The following is a 17433-nucleotide window of genomic DNA, read 5'->3' as shown; positions in this document are numbered from 1 at the left end:
TAATTGAAAACACTGATTTGAAGTGGGCGTGGCGAAGCAAACCCATAAAGCCACACACACACACACGGAAGAAGAGAGAAGCCTTTATGGGACAACCTATAAATAATACAACTCAAAAGTACAATATAAGGTGGGAGAATAAACTATTAAAAATGTGCAGATACATTCATATGTGCAGACAAAACAATCAAGGCCGTTATTAGGATTAAAAGCCAATGTACTGTCTAAAAACTTGCCCTAATGTACTTGATAGAATCATTTCATCTGCATTGGCAATGATATTTAAAATGATTTGATGTGGTCCTATTTCCTGCTAGATGACCACTCTGATTGGTAGATAGAGCCATAGATTATAAAAGTGGTAAAAGTGACTGACAACTTTAGTGTTCCGTGAGCCACGTAGAAGACACAATAGATGAGAAAACATTGGATTGGATATACAAACACCGCTGACCGACTTCTTTCGTGACAATGTGCAAAAGGCCTTGGCACAGGTGAAAAATAGAGGACAACTCTAATTCTATATCAACTGTATACAAAATGCTGCCGTCCTTGGTTATGCATGGAGATTCCCTTTGGCACGGTTGCTTGTTCCCTGTCTGTGTCTCCGTGGCAACAAGGTGAGTCCAACTTTCAAGTGTTAAGAAGTTGCTACCCGTGTGGCCACTGGAAGTGATGCCGTGACTTGTTGTCAGGTGCACTTCCGCAAAGGATTGTTGTACATCCAGCTGTCTCCCTGCAACATACGTTGACAGGTGAGATGGAAAGTGAAAACACAAGAGCCCAAAAATTACCACTTAAAGTATGTGTCAGTGAGCATCTGACCTCCTTAGTGAAGTATTTGGGTGTCCAGGCTTTGTTTACAGCTGCCCTCCGTCTCTCGTCCGCCCTCTGCTGCTCCTCCAATCCATGTTTGTGCTCCGTCGCCTCGTCCATGTTGCCGTCTTTTAGCGACTTGGTCACGTGTTGCCATAAACGCCTACAGGGGGGCGCAATCTTGTCAAATCTGTCAATCTGTGCAGTCCGTTTACACCTTCATACCTGGACTCCATGCGTTCTTGTTTCTCCAGCGCTCGGAGTTTCTTCCTGGTTACGGCGAGCTTGGCTGTGTCGATCACTTTGGTTTCGCCGCTGCTGTAGGTGAACTCCAGGGTTCCGTTCCACTCCCCCTGCGCTTTACACACGATGGTGTTGGTCGGGTTGTGTTTCACCTCTGCGGTCACTCTGTCGGACAAATTGGTGTCAGCCCAAATCCTCATTCGATTTTTGCTTGACGCTCACCTGTGTACTTTGCCACCATAGAAAGGCTTGGTGTGGAAAGTGACGGTGGCCGAGTAACCGCTCTTGGCACAGTTAATGGAGACTTTTCCTCCCAGTTCCACCCAGGGTACAGTGAGGATGGAGCGGGCGTAGGCCGAAGGCAACGAGAAGACGTACTCCTCCTCGTGCTCCACCAGACACAGCACGCCTGGCCAGAAGGAAGGGAAGGACGTTTGAAGCTTTCCTGTGTTGTGATGATCAAGGAAGTCATTCCTCCGCTCACGTCACGTCAGCTGACGATATACACTGCCCCATTTGTTTTCTCTCCAAACTATAAAACACTTATTTCAAGCCCTCACTCGTGCAACAAAACCCAATGAGGCATTCAACTATCGTGAAATGGATGGGAAATGAAAATAATTTGAAGAGGCTAATAAAGTTAAACAACCATAACCACAGCAGCGTTTGATAATTAGCTACAGTAATCATGACCATAAACAACTCGTGCTTATCAAATGATCCAATTGAGGAAACATAAAATGCAAATAAATGGACCTCAGCATGATCAAATCTATACAATAAGGTCACTCAGGCTGCTGAGTGCAGCGATCACAAAGGCAGCAATCAGTTGTGCTTGCGCTGAAGGTCACCACCACCACCAACAGCAGCAGCAGAAGCAGCAGCCGCCCTTTTGCATGATTACCTGCTTTGTCATGGCCATGAATAAGAACCATGAGTCAGCATCCAAAATAATTCTGTCAGTGTATCAGGTCTCCTTCCCTCCCGCCTGTCTTGAAAGGTGATTAGAAAGTAGGTGAAAAAGGCATGGAGTTGGCAAAGACTCACCTTCTCCCACCATGGACACTCCTATAGACATGCCCATAAATTTGCTCTTGGTCCACACATGTGCGTTGACACACACCTGCCTCTCTCTGCACTCGCAGTAAAAAGCCGAAACTGGCGGATGATGGGAAACCTGCTCGGCCACAAAGCGGACTCTGTAGCAGGCTCCCGCTGCGTCGTCGTCGTCACCTTGCGGGGGCGCCGCCGCCGCGTTGTTGGGGCTCCTGCCTGACTCCCGGACACACCCCTGGTTGCTTCTGACCGAAAGCTTGACTTTGTCCCGAGGCACTTCCCAGGAGCAACGGAAGGTCTCTCCCAGTATGGGGTTGTATGGTTTCTTGGCGACAGCCCCCTTCCGCCCCTCATGGAAGGAGGTCAGGTAGTACTCCACAAAGCGCACGATACGCTCCTCGGCCGTAACTCCGGCCGTGATGGACAAGAACAAGTCCGGATGGGCCATGAAGTTGGCGTACATCTCCAGCAGCGAGCGCTTTTCCAGAATAAACGTTGGCAGTACCACCTAGGAAAATTAACAGCTGAATGAATCACTGGCATTTTCCACAATAGCGGATTTGTTCTCACATTTAAAGGTCACAGACTCACCCGAGTGAGGTCCATTCCCAGTTTGAGCTGGGACAGCAAGTGGAGAATGACGCTCCTCTGGTCATCCAAGACACCCAGGTCCTCTTCCTCATTGTCCTCCGTGTCCGTCACTTCCTCACTTTGGCTGATGTCTCCAAGCTCCGCCTGGTGCTGTCCAGACAAAAACAAAAATGACATTCAAAGCATTTTCAGGATGCTTGGATTTCTTTGAAGGCCTTGTTGGCCTTGAGCTCTGATCCACATGACTGGTCAAAGCAAGAGTGAAGATGTGCGCTTGCTTTTGCTTCCCCAGCATTCAACCCAAGGCGCTCAAACGGGAAGGAGCTTTTGAGATCTCCTGCAGTAACGTGACGAAGGCAGGGGAAAAAAAAAAAAAGAAAGATTCTAATGTATAATGCACAAAGTGCTCGCTAGCCTGTGGGCCACAAAAACTCGCTGCTGCTTCTTTTTCCACACGACACCATTTTACATATCTGGTTTTAATGACGATGCCTCTAGAAACAACAAGAAAAGCCGAATGTGAAATCCCTGGGGTGTTTCATTTCATGTCGGTGTAAACGTGCGACATCGAAATGTCCAGGACATTAGTGCTTTGCCTGTTACTTGAATATTTGATTTCATGTATGCACACTATGACACAAAAGACCTGCGCACACGTGTGGCTTGCGGCCGGGTTCCCGTGAGTTGTTCGAGATATATTTATAGACGTTTGCGGGCGGGGAGGGAAGCTGCGAGCTGTCTGTTATGATTTCAGTGGTTGTAATTAATTAAAAAGGCTCTCGACTGCGGCAGGAAATTGCTGCTGAGGGGGTCACAGCGCTTCTGGTGGAGATTTTCAACTCAGATATTAGAATGAAGTGCGGTTAGCGCAAAATTGGGAAAGACTTTGATATGTTTTTTTTAAATGAGCTGGTTGCTTTTATTAAGCCTTAAACATTTTTGGAGGGGCCGCTCCTTAAAGTTTAAAGTCTGAAGTACAGAAAGTTCCTAGTTACTCTTCATTTTTTGGCTGTTAAGGTTCTTGCAATATTAGTTGAAATATTTCCTTATTCTAATATTAGCATTATTTTATCAGAATGAATCAAGCTTCCATACAGAGTTCATCATTTCCGCTAAGATGTCTCCAAAGAAAATTATCACGAGTATCTTACATAACCTGTACTGTTTTCTTAGTTAACATTTTCCACTTGACAGTTACACAAGCCAAACTTCGCCCCGTTTGGAGAACAACGTGCAAAAAAAAAAAAAAAAGCCACGAGCTTTGAAACACTCACGTTATCTTGATGCGCAGCTAAATGCTTGACCTGCATCCAACTGGACTTCATCTCCATAAAAGGTCAAAGCCCAAAAAGAAAGTCCCAAAGTTGCATTTAAAGCTCTGCTAAGCACCCATCTTCATCTTTGGAGTGGTGGTGCTAGTGATTAGCTGCTGTGCCCACCACCCAGAAAAACAAGGAAGTGGTGAAACAAAAGCTCAGGGCTAAGTCCCTGTGACGTCTCCTCCTGCTTCTTCCCATCATCCCTCTGCTGTGTTCCCTCGCATGCTTGTTACTTCCTCCTCCTCACTTCTGCCCACCCCCCCTTTGGATTCAGTCAGTATTCTTCCCCCCCCCCACCCCCATTCACTCTTCTTGCTAAGAATAGAAGAAGCCTTTATTAGTGCTGCAAAAGGGAAGTTCTTTACTGTTCTGAGGTCACACAGTCACATTTTGCATGCATATGTTCAACGTTGATGCTTCTACAGCAAATAGCCTCGGAGCTGGTTCACCAATACAATATTTTTTTTTTTGGAATATTCACTTTTGTAACCTACGACTTGCTCCGTCACATTTATATTTCATTTCATATTCCTTACAGTTCAATTGTGTTGGATTTATTTCTCTCTGTGCTGTAACACGTCATTGCTTCCCTTTGTCCACCCTCCTTTCCTTTCCTTTCCTTTCCTTTCCTTTCCTTTCCTTTCCTTTCCTTTCCTTTCCTTTCCTTTCCTCTCCGCTACCCTGTTACATCATCGTCCCCCTCCCTAGCCCTCATCCATTCCCATATTTTCCGTCTGCTACCGTTGCTCACTTTTGGTTAACTCTCCATTTTTCATCATCCATCCAATTTACAAAACGCCTATAGCCAACATGAAGTTTTTATCTTCTTCCTCCTCCAGCTCACTTCCACTACAATCCATCTTTGGATGACTTTAGGTGTGATTTAGGTATGCCTGTCAAAAGTGTTTTTGTAGGGGCCAAGAGGATTTGTTGCCGCAGCATAACTTGAAGCAGATATTGACGACTGCGCTCACTGATCAATGATCAAAAGTGCTCAATCTTTTGGGATGTGGTACATCTCAAAGAAAGCTAGGTCATATAAAAACAAAGCATTGTGCTGCCCTCTACTGGTGATCACCAGAAACAACATGGACAATTATATCAAAACACTGTTTTGACACCTAATCATTGACAAATAATCGACATTTCTAGAGGTGCGATGCTAATCATGCTTAATTTAGAGAAAGGACATCAAGTGAAAAAGTGAGTCATAAATTCCAAGTCTCACCTCAACACCATGTGACAAGCTCCTTTCCCTGAGGGCTGGCGAGGGCTCGGACGAGCGCAGAGGAGTCAGGCCGCCGTTTTTCAGATGCTGCCCTGAGGGTGACTTTGGTACTGTCCACACAGGAGCGCCATCTGAGTGAATGAAAAGGTGTCAGAGGTCAAAGCGAAAGGTCATCCTTCATTTTCGTCTTTTGATGCCCAGTTGGAATGATAACGATGAATCACTTTTCATTTACTTCTGACATTCAATATGGTATTTCATAAGTAAAACTGAACGGACTAAAAAAACCAAATTAAAAAAAAAGAGCACCATGTGTGTGTGCGTCTGAATGTATTATGTCTTGATATCTGACATCTTCTCCTTAACGTCAGCAAAAAAAAATACTCAGATGGATGAACCATTATGAACCATTTCAAATACCAGTTAATGCACTTTATTTATATCATTCAAATTGGGTTGTGTTTACTTCTTATATTCAATGTTTTGTAAGTTTGAAAAAATGCACAGAAGTACCCTGAAGGCATCTGTTTTGATTATTATTATTATTATTGGATGAAACTCGACCCAGTGGAGACATTAGTGTGGGCCAGCCAGAGCCTGGAGGCACAAGTGTGTGCGGGCGTGGGGGGGAGTTGGTCATTCCTGATCAATTCTCATGTCAGAAAAGATTTCCATGATCTATATAGGATGTGTTTGCAATCGTATTTCAAGCAGCTGCATATTTTGTGCTATGGCCTACTGGCTAGATGCATGCTGGAAGGGCACAAAGCTGATAGAAATAAATTAAGGGAAAATAAATATTCATGCATTTACCAGGTAGAAATCCGCAGGATTTGTTATATAGGTAATTGCATGGTCAGCAATAATCAACAAAAAACACAATCTTTAAAAAAGAAAAAAAAAAAAACTTTTCAGTCAAGTTACTTTGTCTCAAGTTCACAATTAGGCAACCAGAAGATTTTATTATGTACTAGATTCAATGTCAATTAAAAAAAAAATCAATTAGTTTAATCCCAATTAGCCAAAAAAAAAAATAAAACATTTTTAACATAAGACATGAGTTACTATCCTTCATGTTCTCAAGGTGTACTATATTGTATATCACTGATGTGACCCACGCTGACATTTTTCTGTCAAGAATAAATTGAAGTCATATCCCACAAGCAACAAGCGTAATTAATCACATTCAAAAGATGATTCAGCACTCATTAGTTATGTTATTGCTGTCCATGCAAATGGCTGTCCTCTGCACAATAATCAAGGCCCTACTTTCAGTCAAGGGACGACGTCTTCCTTCATTTCACTTCCTTACATCATTTTGAAACTCTTCACGGAGGTGACAGAGGAAAGGCAAGCGGGAATTTGCATTTCATTATGAAGCAATTATTTGAAAAAAAAAAAAAAAAGTTTGGGATCATGCGTCGCATCGCCCAGCATTCTGCTTATAAAATTCCTCACTGCTGAGGTTGCAGTTGGAACCCCACGGGGCCGATCAGCCAGGCAGCGGATACAAAGTGCTTTGTACTTGCAGCAAGGTGGTCCCACTCCACAACAACGCGTGCTGACTGTTGGTGCAAAGAAAAGACCAACGCACTGTCAGGACTGACTGTCCCCGAAATATCAATCACCCTAGGTGACAGAAATCTTCGGGGTTTTTATTTGGTTTATTTTCATCGACTGACAATCGTGATTGGAATTTTCAACACCATAAATGAGATGGAGAAGACAACAAGTCAAGAGTTCCCCAATCGCAACATTCAACAACATTTGGTACAGACGTTGAAGTTTATAGCGCCCGTCAGGCAGGGACAGGTACTACAGTCCAACTGGCCCTTGCTAACCGGTTGTGAACGAGTAGGCAGAAAGGAAGGAGAAGATAGAGAAGTTGGAGGCTCCAGCAGTACAAGAATGGAGCCCAGGGACGACTCACCCGTGGGAGCTCCATGGACAGTGTGGTTACGTTGAGTAGCCTGCGATGGAGGCGGCACCTGGCTATGGCTCTGGGTCTGTTGGAGGATGTTCAGGCACTCTCCCAGGCAGCTGAGCGTGGCGGCCGACGTGGCCTTGAGCAGCAGCAGGTCCTGGTCCAGACAGGAGACGGAACCCTTGGTGGGCAACGAGTCAATGGAGTGGACAAGGTTCTTCTGTTGGCCCTCGGCTTGGGACATCATCTGGAAGACAGCGGTGACCAGTTTCCTTTGTTGACAATGTATTGCATAATCCATCCATCCATCATCTATTTCTTCTATAGCATAGCATTAGCAATAGCATTTATGCCATTGAAACTTCCTGTTTTCAATCTTCGTTCAAATTGGAGCGCAAACAATATATAGTGCTGCCATCTAGGAATGGAGAGTGGAACTACACCCACAGGTGCATCAGAGTTTATTGCGGATGATAGATCATAATACATACGCGAATATGCATTCTTATAGTGTGACCTCATCTCCTCCAAAAGAAGATAGCTGTTTTGTTTTGTTTTCCAAAGAAGACTCCCTGATGCGAGTATGAGAATGATTCTTGTATGACTCACCTATTTGGGTCTAATCGTTCTAACTGCATCACGAAAGGGAGGAAGACAAAGTTGCTTCTTTCTTTCTTCCTTTCTTCCTTTCTTTTCTGGGCACTAATGTATGCAGGTTGCTAATCTTGCCTTCATTAATATTGTATATGTTCGCAGCCCACACCTCGTCTTTTGCACGCACTTGACAAGCACATCTGCAGTGGCGCGCGCACACCAGCTATTTTAGAAGCGCTAAAAGCTGTCGGATGCGCTTATGCATCCTCTGGCACCCACAGAAAAGACAATATTCAGATATGAAATTTGAAAATAATGATAAAAACCTGTTTGGGTGTCAAACTGCGAATATTAATAGCCTCTAGCAATTGTCGCCGTTGTCGCTATGTATCTAATTATCTTAATGAGACGAGCCCCAATGGCTGATGTGCCAATTTATGAGGATGTGGGTGTGAAAGGCGCAAATGGCTTTTGTTGTTTTTGCGATGATAGACTGCAAAAGGGGCAACAATCAATAATAACAAATATATATTATGACAAATCATAGTGCCGAACGGATTTTCTATGGCTTGTTAATAACAATAATTTACTGCGGCCGTTTCATAAGATAAGAATGTGTAAAAATCCAAATATAACCGAACAGAGCTTTAGGGTTCTTGTTAATGAATTAATAAGGTGTCATAAATAATGACCTAATGACATAATCACGAGGACCCGAGATGTCAAATGTTATTTTGCAGATGACAAAAGAGAGCAAGGTGTGTGGCTGAATTTAATTCCTCACGTCAAAATGTAAATTTGCTCAATTGTTACTGCCCTTCCTATTACGTGGTCCGGATGTATTTTTGTCACGTGACGCCAAAACCAAAAAGGAGCAGACTGGCCCTATTTCCAAAGACAGCAAGAGTAGACTTGCTCCGTGGAGCCAATGGGATCAGCCATGCTTCCAGAAATAGCCTAACCCCAGTGATCCAGCTCCAACATGGCTGCGCCGCTGTTTGATGAGCTCACATCAGTCGGCTGTGACAAGCTGGCTCGTGTGCTCCGACTCCCGCTGCCACACAGTCGGCCAAATGCATGCGTGCATGGATGGACAGATGGATGAAAGGTGACAAATGTCACAATGACCAATTTGGGAGATTCCGTTTCACACACTCTATTTTTTCACGATGGTGTGTTCAATTCTACCCCAGTGATTCATTTATCAGCGGCCCGTTATTACCATTCGTTTGTGGTTTATATGAGACTTAGAGTGGTGAGCATTTGAGATGAGAGAGCAAAAATGCTATAATCACAGTCTGCCCAACTTGGCTTACTGCCTGGAAGGTTAAGTGATACTGGCTGAAGGTCAAGCTGACAAGACAAATCATGCAGGAATTCATGAAGGAGTCAAGAGTGAGCATTATGAATGAGCGGCAAATACATTTCATCCATATGTGTTACTGGAGAAATCAGGTCAGAGGAATGTGAAGCCAAATGAGAGAATGAATCACAAATCACAGTGGGCCTTGTTTTTTTTTTCAGTCTGACATTGAATCAAGCACCAGAGGAGTGTTTGTTTTACTTAATAAACACGGCCATCTGCTCACTCAGACTGCTCCTCAGAGGTGAGAAAGGATTCTCCATTCACTGACAGCAAGATGCTCTCTTTCTGTCAACAGAGTGAATCACTCGGATGAGATATTCTTAGCCAGAGCATGCCGACGCACAGCGGAATAGAGAACTGCACCAATTGAAAAGTGGCCAGAGGGGCTTGACTTGTGCACCATGTTCAGTCAAAGTGGGAAACTTTCTGATCTTGCAGTCCATTTGAGCTATTGTGTGTTGTTCTCGAATAAAGAACAAAGCTGCGAACTTTTATGTGAGGCATCCATATTAGTTCAATTCAACCGACCCAGATCTAGCAAGTACGTTTGAGGATGAGGATTTTTTTTTTTTTTTTTGAATTTCGAGTCCAGATATGATTTTGGCACCCACCTCTTTGACCTCCAGCAGTCGTCCCGGGTACTGATTCTTGGCCCGGCGCGCCGCAGCCGGTGACTTGTGATGGGTTATCGTAACGATGTTGCCCGGCGAAGACGTGTGAGCCAGTTGCCTCTGAGAAGCCGGTGATGACGTTGGCGTAAGGTGTGGGAGGAGAGAGAAGCTACGGTTGCGGCCCAATGATGAGGAGCCCTGACGTACACGAGACAAAAAATACATCGCTGATGTGTTGATGACCTTCGTCCAAAAAACACACAAAATCAAACTAGTTATCCACACATTTGACTTTTTTTTTTTATTCTCCCCATTAGTGAGAGTGCACCAGAGATGATCTGCCCCGAGGTAACCGAGGTCTGGTTACAGTGCCAGTGAAAGCAAAATAGATCAAGCTTGCACAACAGAGCACTGCTCAATGATAGGCAAACAAGCTGCTGAGGACATTCTGCTTGCTTTGCACTAACAACAAAACCAAACTGGTGATTACTTCAATTCCAATGATTGAGCTTATTGTTTGATCATTGTATGACTGAATCAATGAACTATTTTGCTGTGCTGTCGACTAAGTGTTATCAAGATTTAAGAATACTACCAGGATGTTAAAAAAAAAGAAATTGTCAAGATAACCGTCCAATTTGTGTAGAGTGAGATTTATATGACATAGGTACTTTGAGATCTTTTGAGGCAGGACTTAATCAGCTTACAGGACTGAACAGTGTTGCATTGTGCAAAGGCAAGCCACGAGCGAGCTCCTGAGCCAGCAGACAAGAAACGGACGGCATTAAGAATTGAGCTTTTGTCCTCTATAACTGGAACGGAGCCCCGAGCATTTCATTAAAGTGGAAACGGAAGAAACATATTGGACCCATGAATATGTCTGGACGACAACAACAAGAGAAAATGCAACAATATGCAAGAAAAAATTGTAAATATGGTTTGTCGTATTGGACTATAAATATAAATGTATGTCATGTTTTACTGAAGAATGCCATTTTGTTTTTAAGAAAATAATTCCAGCAATGGTGTAACAAAGAATGCATGTGTTTGCTTAAGGCCAGTAAGTCAACAGTACTAAGTCCACAGTTTGACTCCCACACCTCCATTTCCTGTAAGGACGTCATCTTTTTTTTTTTTTTTTATGAGAACTCACACAACTTTTTTCTACCCCAGACATCTTTTTATATCCCAACCCATGCAAGACATTATGAGATGAAATGAAGAAGTGCACATGTTTAATAAGAGTGTGTTTGTGTGGGGGTTTAGAAGGAGTGACTCACCGACGCATCTTGTCCCCCCGCTGATTCTTCTGAACTCAGGTGTTCATCCGAGCCCTTCAGCTTCCTTACCTAATAAAGAAACATTGGTTGCAGAAAGTAGAGGAACATGGACCAGGATGGATCTATTAGCAAATAATATTACATCCTATCACAATCGCTCTATTTGTATTTATTATTTTTAGATGTCACGAAAAGTCAATGACATTTAACACAAAATCAAACCTAAAAAAGGTTGTGCCCTGTGATGGATGTTTGGGATTAAAAATGTAATCTCATCTTCATTTCATCCTATTGCACAATTCCGTTCTAGAAAATGTGATAAAAATAGTAAGGAATGCCGATCACATTTTTTTTTTTTTTTTTACCTTAAGCCTCACCTAAGCTTTTTAAGTAAACACAGTAAATAAGTAGATAAATAAGTAAATGTGTAGCTTTTTTTTTTTTTTTACCTTGGCACTGCAGTCAGAATGTCTCCTGGCACACGCTTGGAGTTGGCTAACCCAATACTGCTGCTCTTTGGCATCAGAGGCTGGAAAGATACAGATAAAAAAAAAAAACAGTTAATTGACGTGCCTCACATCCCATGCATCCAATTAATTCTTGGAGTTCACAGTCGGGTCGATACATAGTTAAAAGAGTCTTCATGTCTACTGAGGAATGCCATTTGTTTTCTTTGATATAGTCCAACTGCAAAGATGAACCTCTCAATTTGATTAAGGATCCTTCAAAAAGCTCAGAACAAGCTAGCGCCAGTCTCCCAGATTGTGCAAAATAATTACCCGTTATATTTTTACATAAGAATAACTTTTTTTTTTTAATCTAACATCTTCCAAGGCTCTTGAGGCTGCTTGAGTGCAACCTTCCAGAAAAGAAACAATAGACTGTGGCGCAAAGGTGTCAATCAGATCCAAACTGCTGCACCCACCGGACTCTCTTGATGTTTGCTGTTCTTCAATTTGGGAGTTCAACCTGCAGCAAAGGTTCCCTACATCTCTCACATTTTCATTTTGTCCCATTTTCTATACTATGAAATCAAACAAACACAATAGAACAAAGTATTGTAAAATATTCAAATATTTGGGGTTAAAGAGCTAAAAAAAATTTTTTTTTTAACAAATTAGCCGATGATTCATTTTTCTGAATTGCATTCTACCAGAATCACCAAAAAAGACCTTAAAAAAAATCCACATGGGTCGGGCCTTGAATTTATGCATTCAAACTGAGATTAATAAACATTCATGATGCTACCATGGAGATTCCCATTAGACGCACTTTATAAACAAAGGAACAAACTGATCAGATTTCAATATGCTAAAAAGGTATCAACTTTTTTTCACATGCTAATCACTAGTTTATTTACATGTGAAAGACACTTAAATTGATTCAAACATGTCATGTTTATCTTCCACAGGTTTTTGGAAGGGTTAAATGAATTCAGCATGAGCTTGGCACTTACAAGCCATCCTACAAAGTGCCACTTTGGAGCACACTGCAAAAAAAAAAATCTCTTGAGAAATGCAAATAATATCTTTTTTCACTAGTCGGCTCCGGAACATCTTACCCAAAAAGAGCCAATTTCAAGGTAGGAGTCAATATTGTCATCTATTTGTGTTGTTGGAGCGCACAAGTCTCGCTACTGGGATTTTTTTTTTTCAGATGATTTGTGTCTCTATGCTGATGTGCACCTGTTCACAATTTGCTTGCTCCAGGCTAAGAGCACAATATAGTGGCTCATATCCGGATGGAAAAAAAGATTACTGCGCCACTCTTACATTCGAGTTATATTTTCAATTAGACGAGCACAGAGCTTCTGGAGAGTAGCAAGCACTCCCCGTTCCGTTAATCATTGTCTAATTACACCCACTTTTATTACAGTGATGTGAATCAAACCCTCACCATCGTAAAATCTTTATTAAATGTTCGGGATAGTTTGCGTAAGATTTTATCATTCTTAACTGGCATAGTATTAGCTCTTTTATGTAGGAGCATAAAGTATTTCTAAATTGACGGGGCCACATTAAGGCATGACTGCAATTATGTATCGTCATCGTTCGGACAGAAAATAGGGCTGTGTCGTCATGAGTCAGGCCACATTGAAAGGGCTCTTTGATTGGCGGCGAATGAAGTCGGCCACTCCCTCAGCGGAGCAGCCCGCCCTCAGTCTGATCCTCTGATTTAGGGTTTTGAGTCAAACTCAAAAAATTCGGGCAACTGAAGTAATCATTTGAATCGAAAAAAAAACCCGAATTATTTTGTATATTGAGGATTCTGTCAGTCATCCAAATGAGCTTTCAACATGTGTATCATTTCATTTACTGACTGTAGAAGTGTAACCAATTGATTCATTCAGCACCTGAACATCCACACAGGATTAAATCAAAGCTGCTCACTAAGATTGCCCAATGTCTATTTTCAGCCTTCAAATTATCACTAGCGCCTTTGTTGCAATGCTGTTGGGGGGCCGGCCATTCATGAATACAATTGCAGGTTCTTACATCCAAAGTGAAATGTAGTACAATGGCAGTCAATTGTTGAACCCCTGAAATGAGATCAGTGACACATTGTGTGTATCTTCTTACAATGGCACAAGTGATAAGAGATGGGGGGGGGGAAAAGTTCCAAAACAAAGTAATGGACTGAGGACACAAAAGTGCGATTAATACACATGGAAAACAACATGAAAAGCTATAAAAGCCGTGAAAAATGCTAAATGACTCCTTGTTGGACTCTAAAGTTCCACTCTGCTCCTCCCTAGGTAGGATTTCAGGGGGTTCCCATGGTAACCAATACCAAATCTGAGCGCACTGGCTAATCTTCACTACTGATTGTTGAGACTGCACATGTGAGCTGCATACTTTCCTGCTGTTTTTTTTTTTTTTTTTTTTTAGGACCCCTGTTGCTTCTCTTAGGTAAGATGAACTAAACAATATACTTAAAATCGATAGTAATAAAAGTCATACCTCTGAGTTTGTACAGCTCTCCATTGACAGAATTGACGATGAACATGTGTGGAACCTCATCACTCTGAGTTACGGTGGCTCCGATTAAAGGAAGGGACCCTCGCGGCTTCTGGCTCCTTCCTTGCTCGTTGACATAATATAGCAGCAATCCCAAATCTGGATCTAACACAAAGTACCTGCAAAAAATAAAAAGGAATGAATTGCTATTTAAAAAAGAAAATAGTTGAAAACATTCCAAGATGTGACCCTTGTCATTGTTTTTTTTTATTCTGCTGACTTATCGCTACTTTTTGATTTGACAAAACAGTGGTTGTCCTTGCCCTCTCCTCCTGCCCTTCTTTTGGCTTAAACTGGTGATCAATGTTTCTCGCTTCACGTCCAATTCCAGTATTGATTTGCGATCCAACGCCACATCGTGGTTGTATAGAATAGGTGAAGACGTGGCTTGTCGCCACAAAAAAAAAAGTTCCCTTGAGAGAATGCGGAAAAACTACAATCTAAAAATTGATCCCTATTCACAGTCTTGTCAGTCCATGCAGAGTGTGAATAATGTCGAGCTCAGCGAATCGGTGACCAATCCGCCTGAGTCAGATACTTTTTATCACACATGCATGCACGCACACACAAAAAGTTTTAATCCCATGTTCAGTCAGCAGAGCGGGGTCGTTTACAGTTGACCCCTTCGGGCAGTCTTGCCATTGCAGCTAAACAAGAAAGAGTAAAGGCCTTTAACATGATGGATGGTGCTGGATAATAAGTACAGGGCCGTATGTCCGCGCTCACGTTTAAAACGCTGACCTAAGAGTGTTACCTGAGCTTTTGACCTTTACTACAGCAAAAAAAACAGTGCTGTTGATTATTTCGCCGATTAATCGGATTAAAAAATCGATTCATCATTCCACCTCTGTAATCATGACAAATATAAATTTGTACTTTTTTAAAGTAGAATGGTACCTCATCTGTAAAGTAATGAATTTAATGCACAATGTTGTTTCATATCAACCCGAAAAATGAGTATGTCACCTCGGTGAAGCTGGTCGAATTCAATTCACACCTTCAACCAAAGAGGCGCAGCAATGTCACGAATCATCCCTCAAAATGTACCCCGACCACCCACCTGCCACCTCGACATTATTCAAAATTCTAAATTTAGACTCAGCACAGGAAGAAATCTCGGTGGTTCTACTCTAGATGTATATTTCACTGAAATTATAGCAAAGATGTGGGGATGTTGCTTTTCAGGTTACACTCTTCTATAAAATGATGCTATTACGACGGTGCGCATCACTTCCACAACATTATCAACACTTCAGATTGGCAAAGGGCCACCTACTCAGCAGCATATTCAGCTCCGCTCAGGTCCGTTTCACACCAGCACACAATACACTGGTCATTTGAAAACTCACTCATGACTGTAATTACGCTGGCCACCTGGAAAACATTTCTATTTTAAATGTTGTGGACAATGAAATCAACATTGTGCAAATGCAACTTTGCAAGTAGCAACAAATCAAGTCAACCAGCATGACTACATAAAAAAAAAAGTGGGCTTGATTTTAAGAAGTTTGTAGCAAGAACTAAACTCACAATCCACAATAATTCACCTTCACACTGTGCTCAAATTGACTTTTTATATCATTAAATCCATTTTTTATGAAAATATATTGGTGACATTGTGAGAAGAGAGAATGAGAACGAGGCAGGGGGGGGTGAAGTCATAAATTCTGCATGAATCACATAATAATGCACTGCGAGGATGTCGACAGTGGTGGAGCTACTTTTGCCGGCTTGTTATGAGAGTATCCGCAAAAGAAGAAATATTATAAATAAATAAACACTCATGGGGGGGAAAAAATAGACAAAATGAGATTGTTTGTGAAAAATGGACCATCTTGACAAATGTAAGATTGGGAGTGGGGAATATCTTGCTTCTCTACACAAAAAGAATTCAAACCTCAGATCTGTGAGGCAGATTTGCTAACCAAAGTCCACCTTTATCTGTGTTCAGATGTCGTGAGTAAAAGTAAACAGTCAAGAGAACTAAATATTGTCAACCACAACTCATCTCCGCCCCCTCAATTGCAACGTGGACAATGCAGTATCAACAAGAAGACATTCCCCAAAAAGTCAAGGCAACTAAATAGCCTTTTTTGTTTACCTGTTCTGCCAGCCTTGAATGAGGTTCGTGTATTTGCTGAGAACTCCTTCCAGTTGTCGCTTGCGTCCCTGCGGCTGTTGCGAACTGGTGCTGTTCCCTAAGAAAGCCCCCCGGCCACCCCCTGCACCCGCGGGGCCGCAGTGTGGCCCGGGACCGGGACTTGGCGAACCCGTCCACCCGCCGGGTTTTCGTGTCGAGTTGCTTCGGTCACCAGAAGAAGAAGAAGAGTTGCTTTTGTTGGTTCCCTGATGAACACTGCTCGCTGTCCTGTCCATGCTGGTGACGGGACAGCAAAGGGGAGGAGGTGGAGGAGGAGGACGAAAAGAAGGAGGAGGAGACAAGGATGGAGTCCAAGCAGCTGTAGGAAGAATTTCACCACCAGCACATTGAAGTGGCGAATAAGACGAGCCCAACTAAAAGCGAAAGCTGCGGACGTGTCGTGACCGCGCCGTGACGTGGATGCGTGCGTCCCCCACCGTGCGTAAAAACTGACATCTTCATGAATCCCTGTCTCGTCTCTGAGCTTGTGTGACAACCGCTACACTGAGCCAGCGCTTTCTTGCACAAAGACACGCCCACTTGACTCCCCCCCACCCCCCGGAAATTACAATGGAACCTTGTGGAGCCACATCATCGTGAAAATGGGCTTACAGCCACAGTTGCAAAACCTCTTAGAATAATAATCTTGGTGTGAAGGAACACAGTTTCACCTCTTTGATTGTTCATGAGCGTGATCATTTGATCGATCAGCTTTTCACATATTTTCTCAGCTTTATGATGTGGATGATGCTTTATGAGCCGGAATAACTTCCAGTTCCCAAATATGCATTATCAAGAGAATAAGTTAAATTCCTTGACATTTTAATGTGTTTTAAGACCATTTCAAATGAAGTTTGTGACAGTTTTGGGTGTAGCCACAGGTTCTTCTACTCAATGTTAGTTAGAAGCACCTAAATGTGGCAGGGAACAACATCCAGCCAAGATTAAAAAAATAAAAAAAAGAAGCATTGCAGGTTATCACAAGAGACAACAACTGCATTGAGCAATCGAAGGCTCGCCTTGATGAATCTCTGCAGGACACTTAACGGGGTTCTGATAGATTCCCACCGCTTGTCTGCTGAGGCAGCCTCAAAGCTGAGATCAATACAGAAGAGTAAAAAAATAAATAAATCCCTGTGCAACAGAAACAGAGAGAGACGTTGGTTAAAAGCTTGTGATGAGATTTAAGCTGGGATCAGTTGCATTCCATTATAAGTCAAAGCAGCCTTTACCATTACTTTTAATTCC

At 42.6% G+C, this 17433-nt stretch overlaps 1 protein-coding gene across 1 annotated transcript; it reads right to left on the bottom strand.

Moving 5' to 3' along the window:
• Positions 1-75: 75 nt before the first annotated feature.
• osbpl10a (oxysterol binding protein-like 10a) lies at positions 76-16724 on the bottom strand. Its single transcript, XM_085939954.1, has 13 exons — positions 16147-16724; positions 13989-14164; positions 11478-11557; positions 11029-11097; positions 9749-9946; positions 7184-7424; positions 5254-5384; positions 2707-2856; positions 2107-2623; positions 1282-1468; positions 1042-1224; positions 826-979; positions 76-736 (listed from the first exon to the last, which is right to left on the bottom strand). The coding sequence occupies exons 1-13, from the start codon at positions 16419-16421 to the stop codon at positions 692-694; spliced, it is 2406 nt and encodes an 801-aa protein (XP_085796080.1). The 5' UTR covers positions 16422-16724; the 3' UTR covers positions 76-691.
• Between the last annotated feature and the right edge of the window lie 709 nt (positions 16725-17433).

Source organism: Syngnathus leptorhynchus, chromosome 20 (assembly GCF_054491065.1).
Source record: "Syngnathus leptorhynchus isolate UIUO chromosome 20, UIUO_Slep, whole genome shotgun sequence".
Classification (NCBI taxonomy): domain Eukaryota; kingdom Metazoa; phylum Chordata; class Actinopteri; order Syngnathiformes; family Syngnathidae; genus Syngnathus; species Syngnathus leptorhynchus.
Note: the sequence above shows the minus strand (reverse complement) of the source record. Positions and strands in the feature narration are given on the sequence as shown.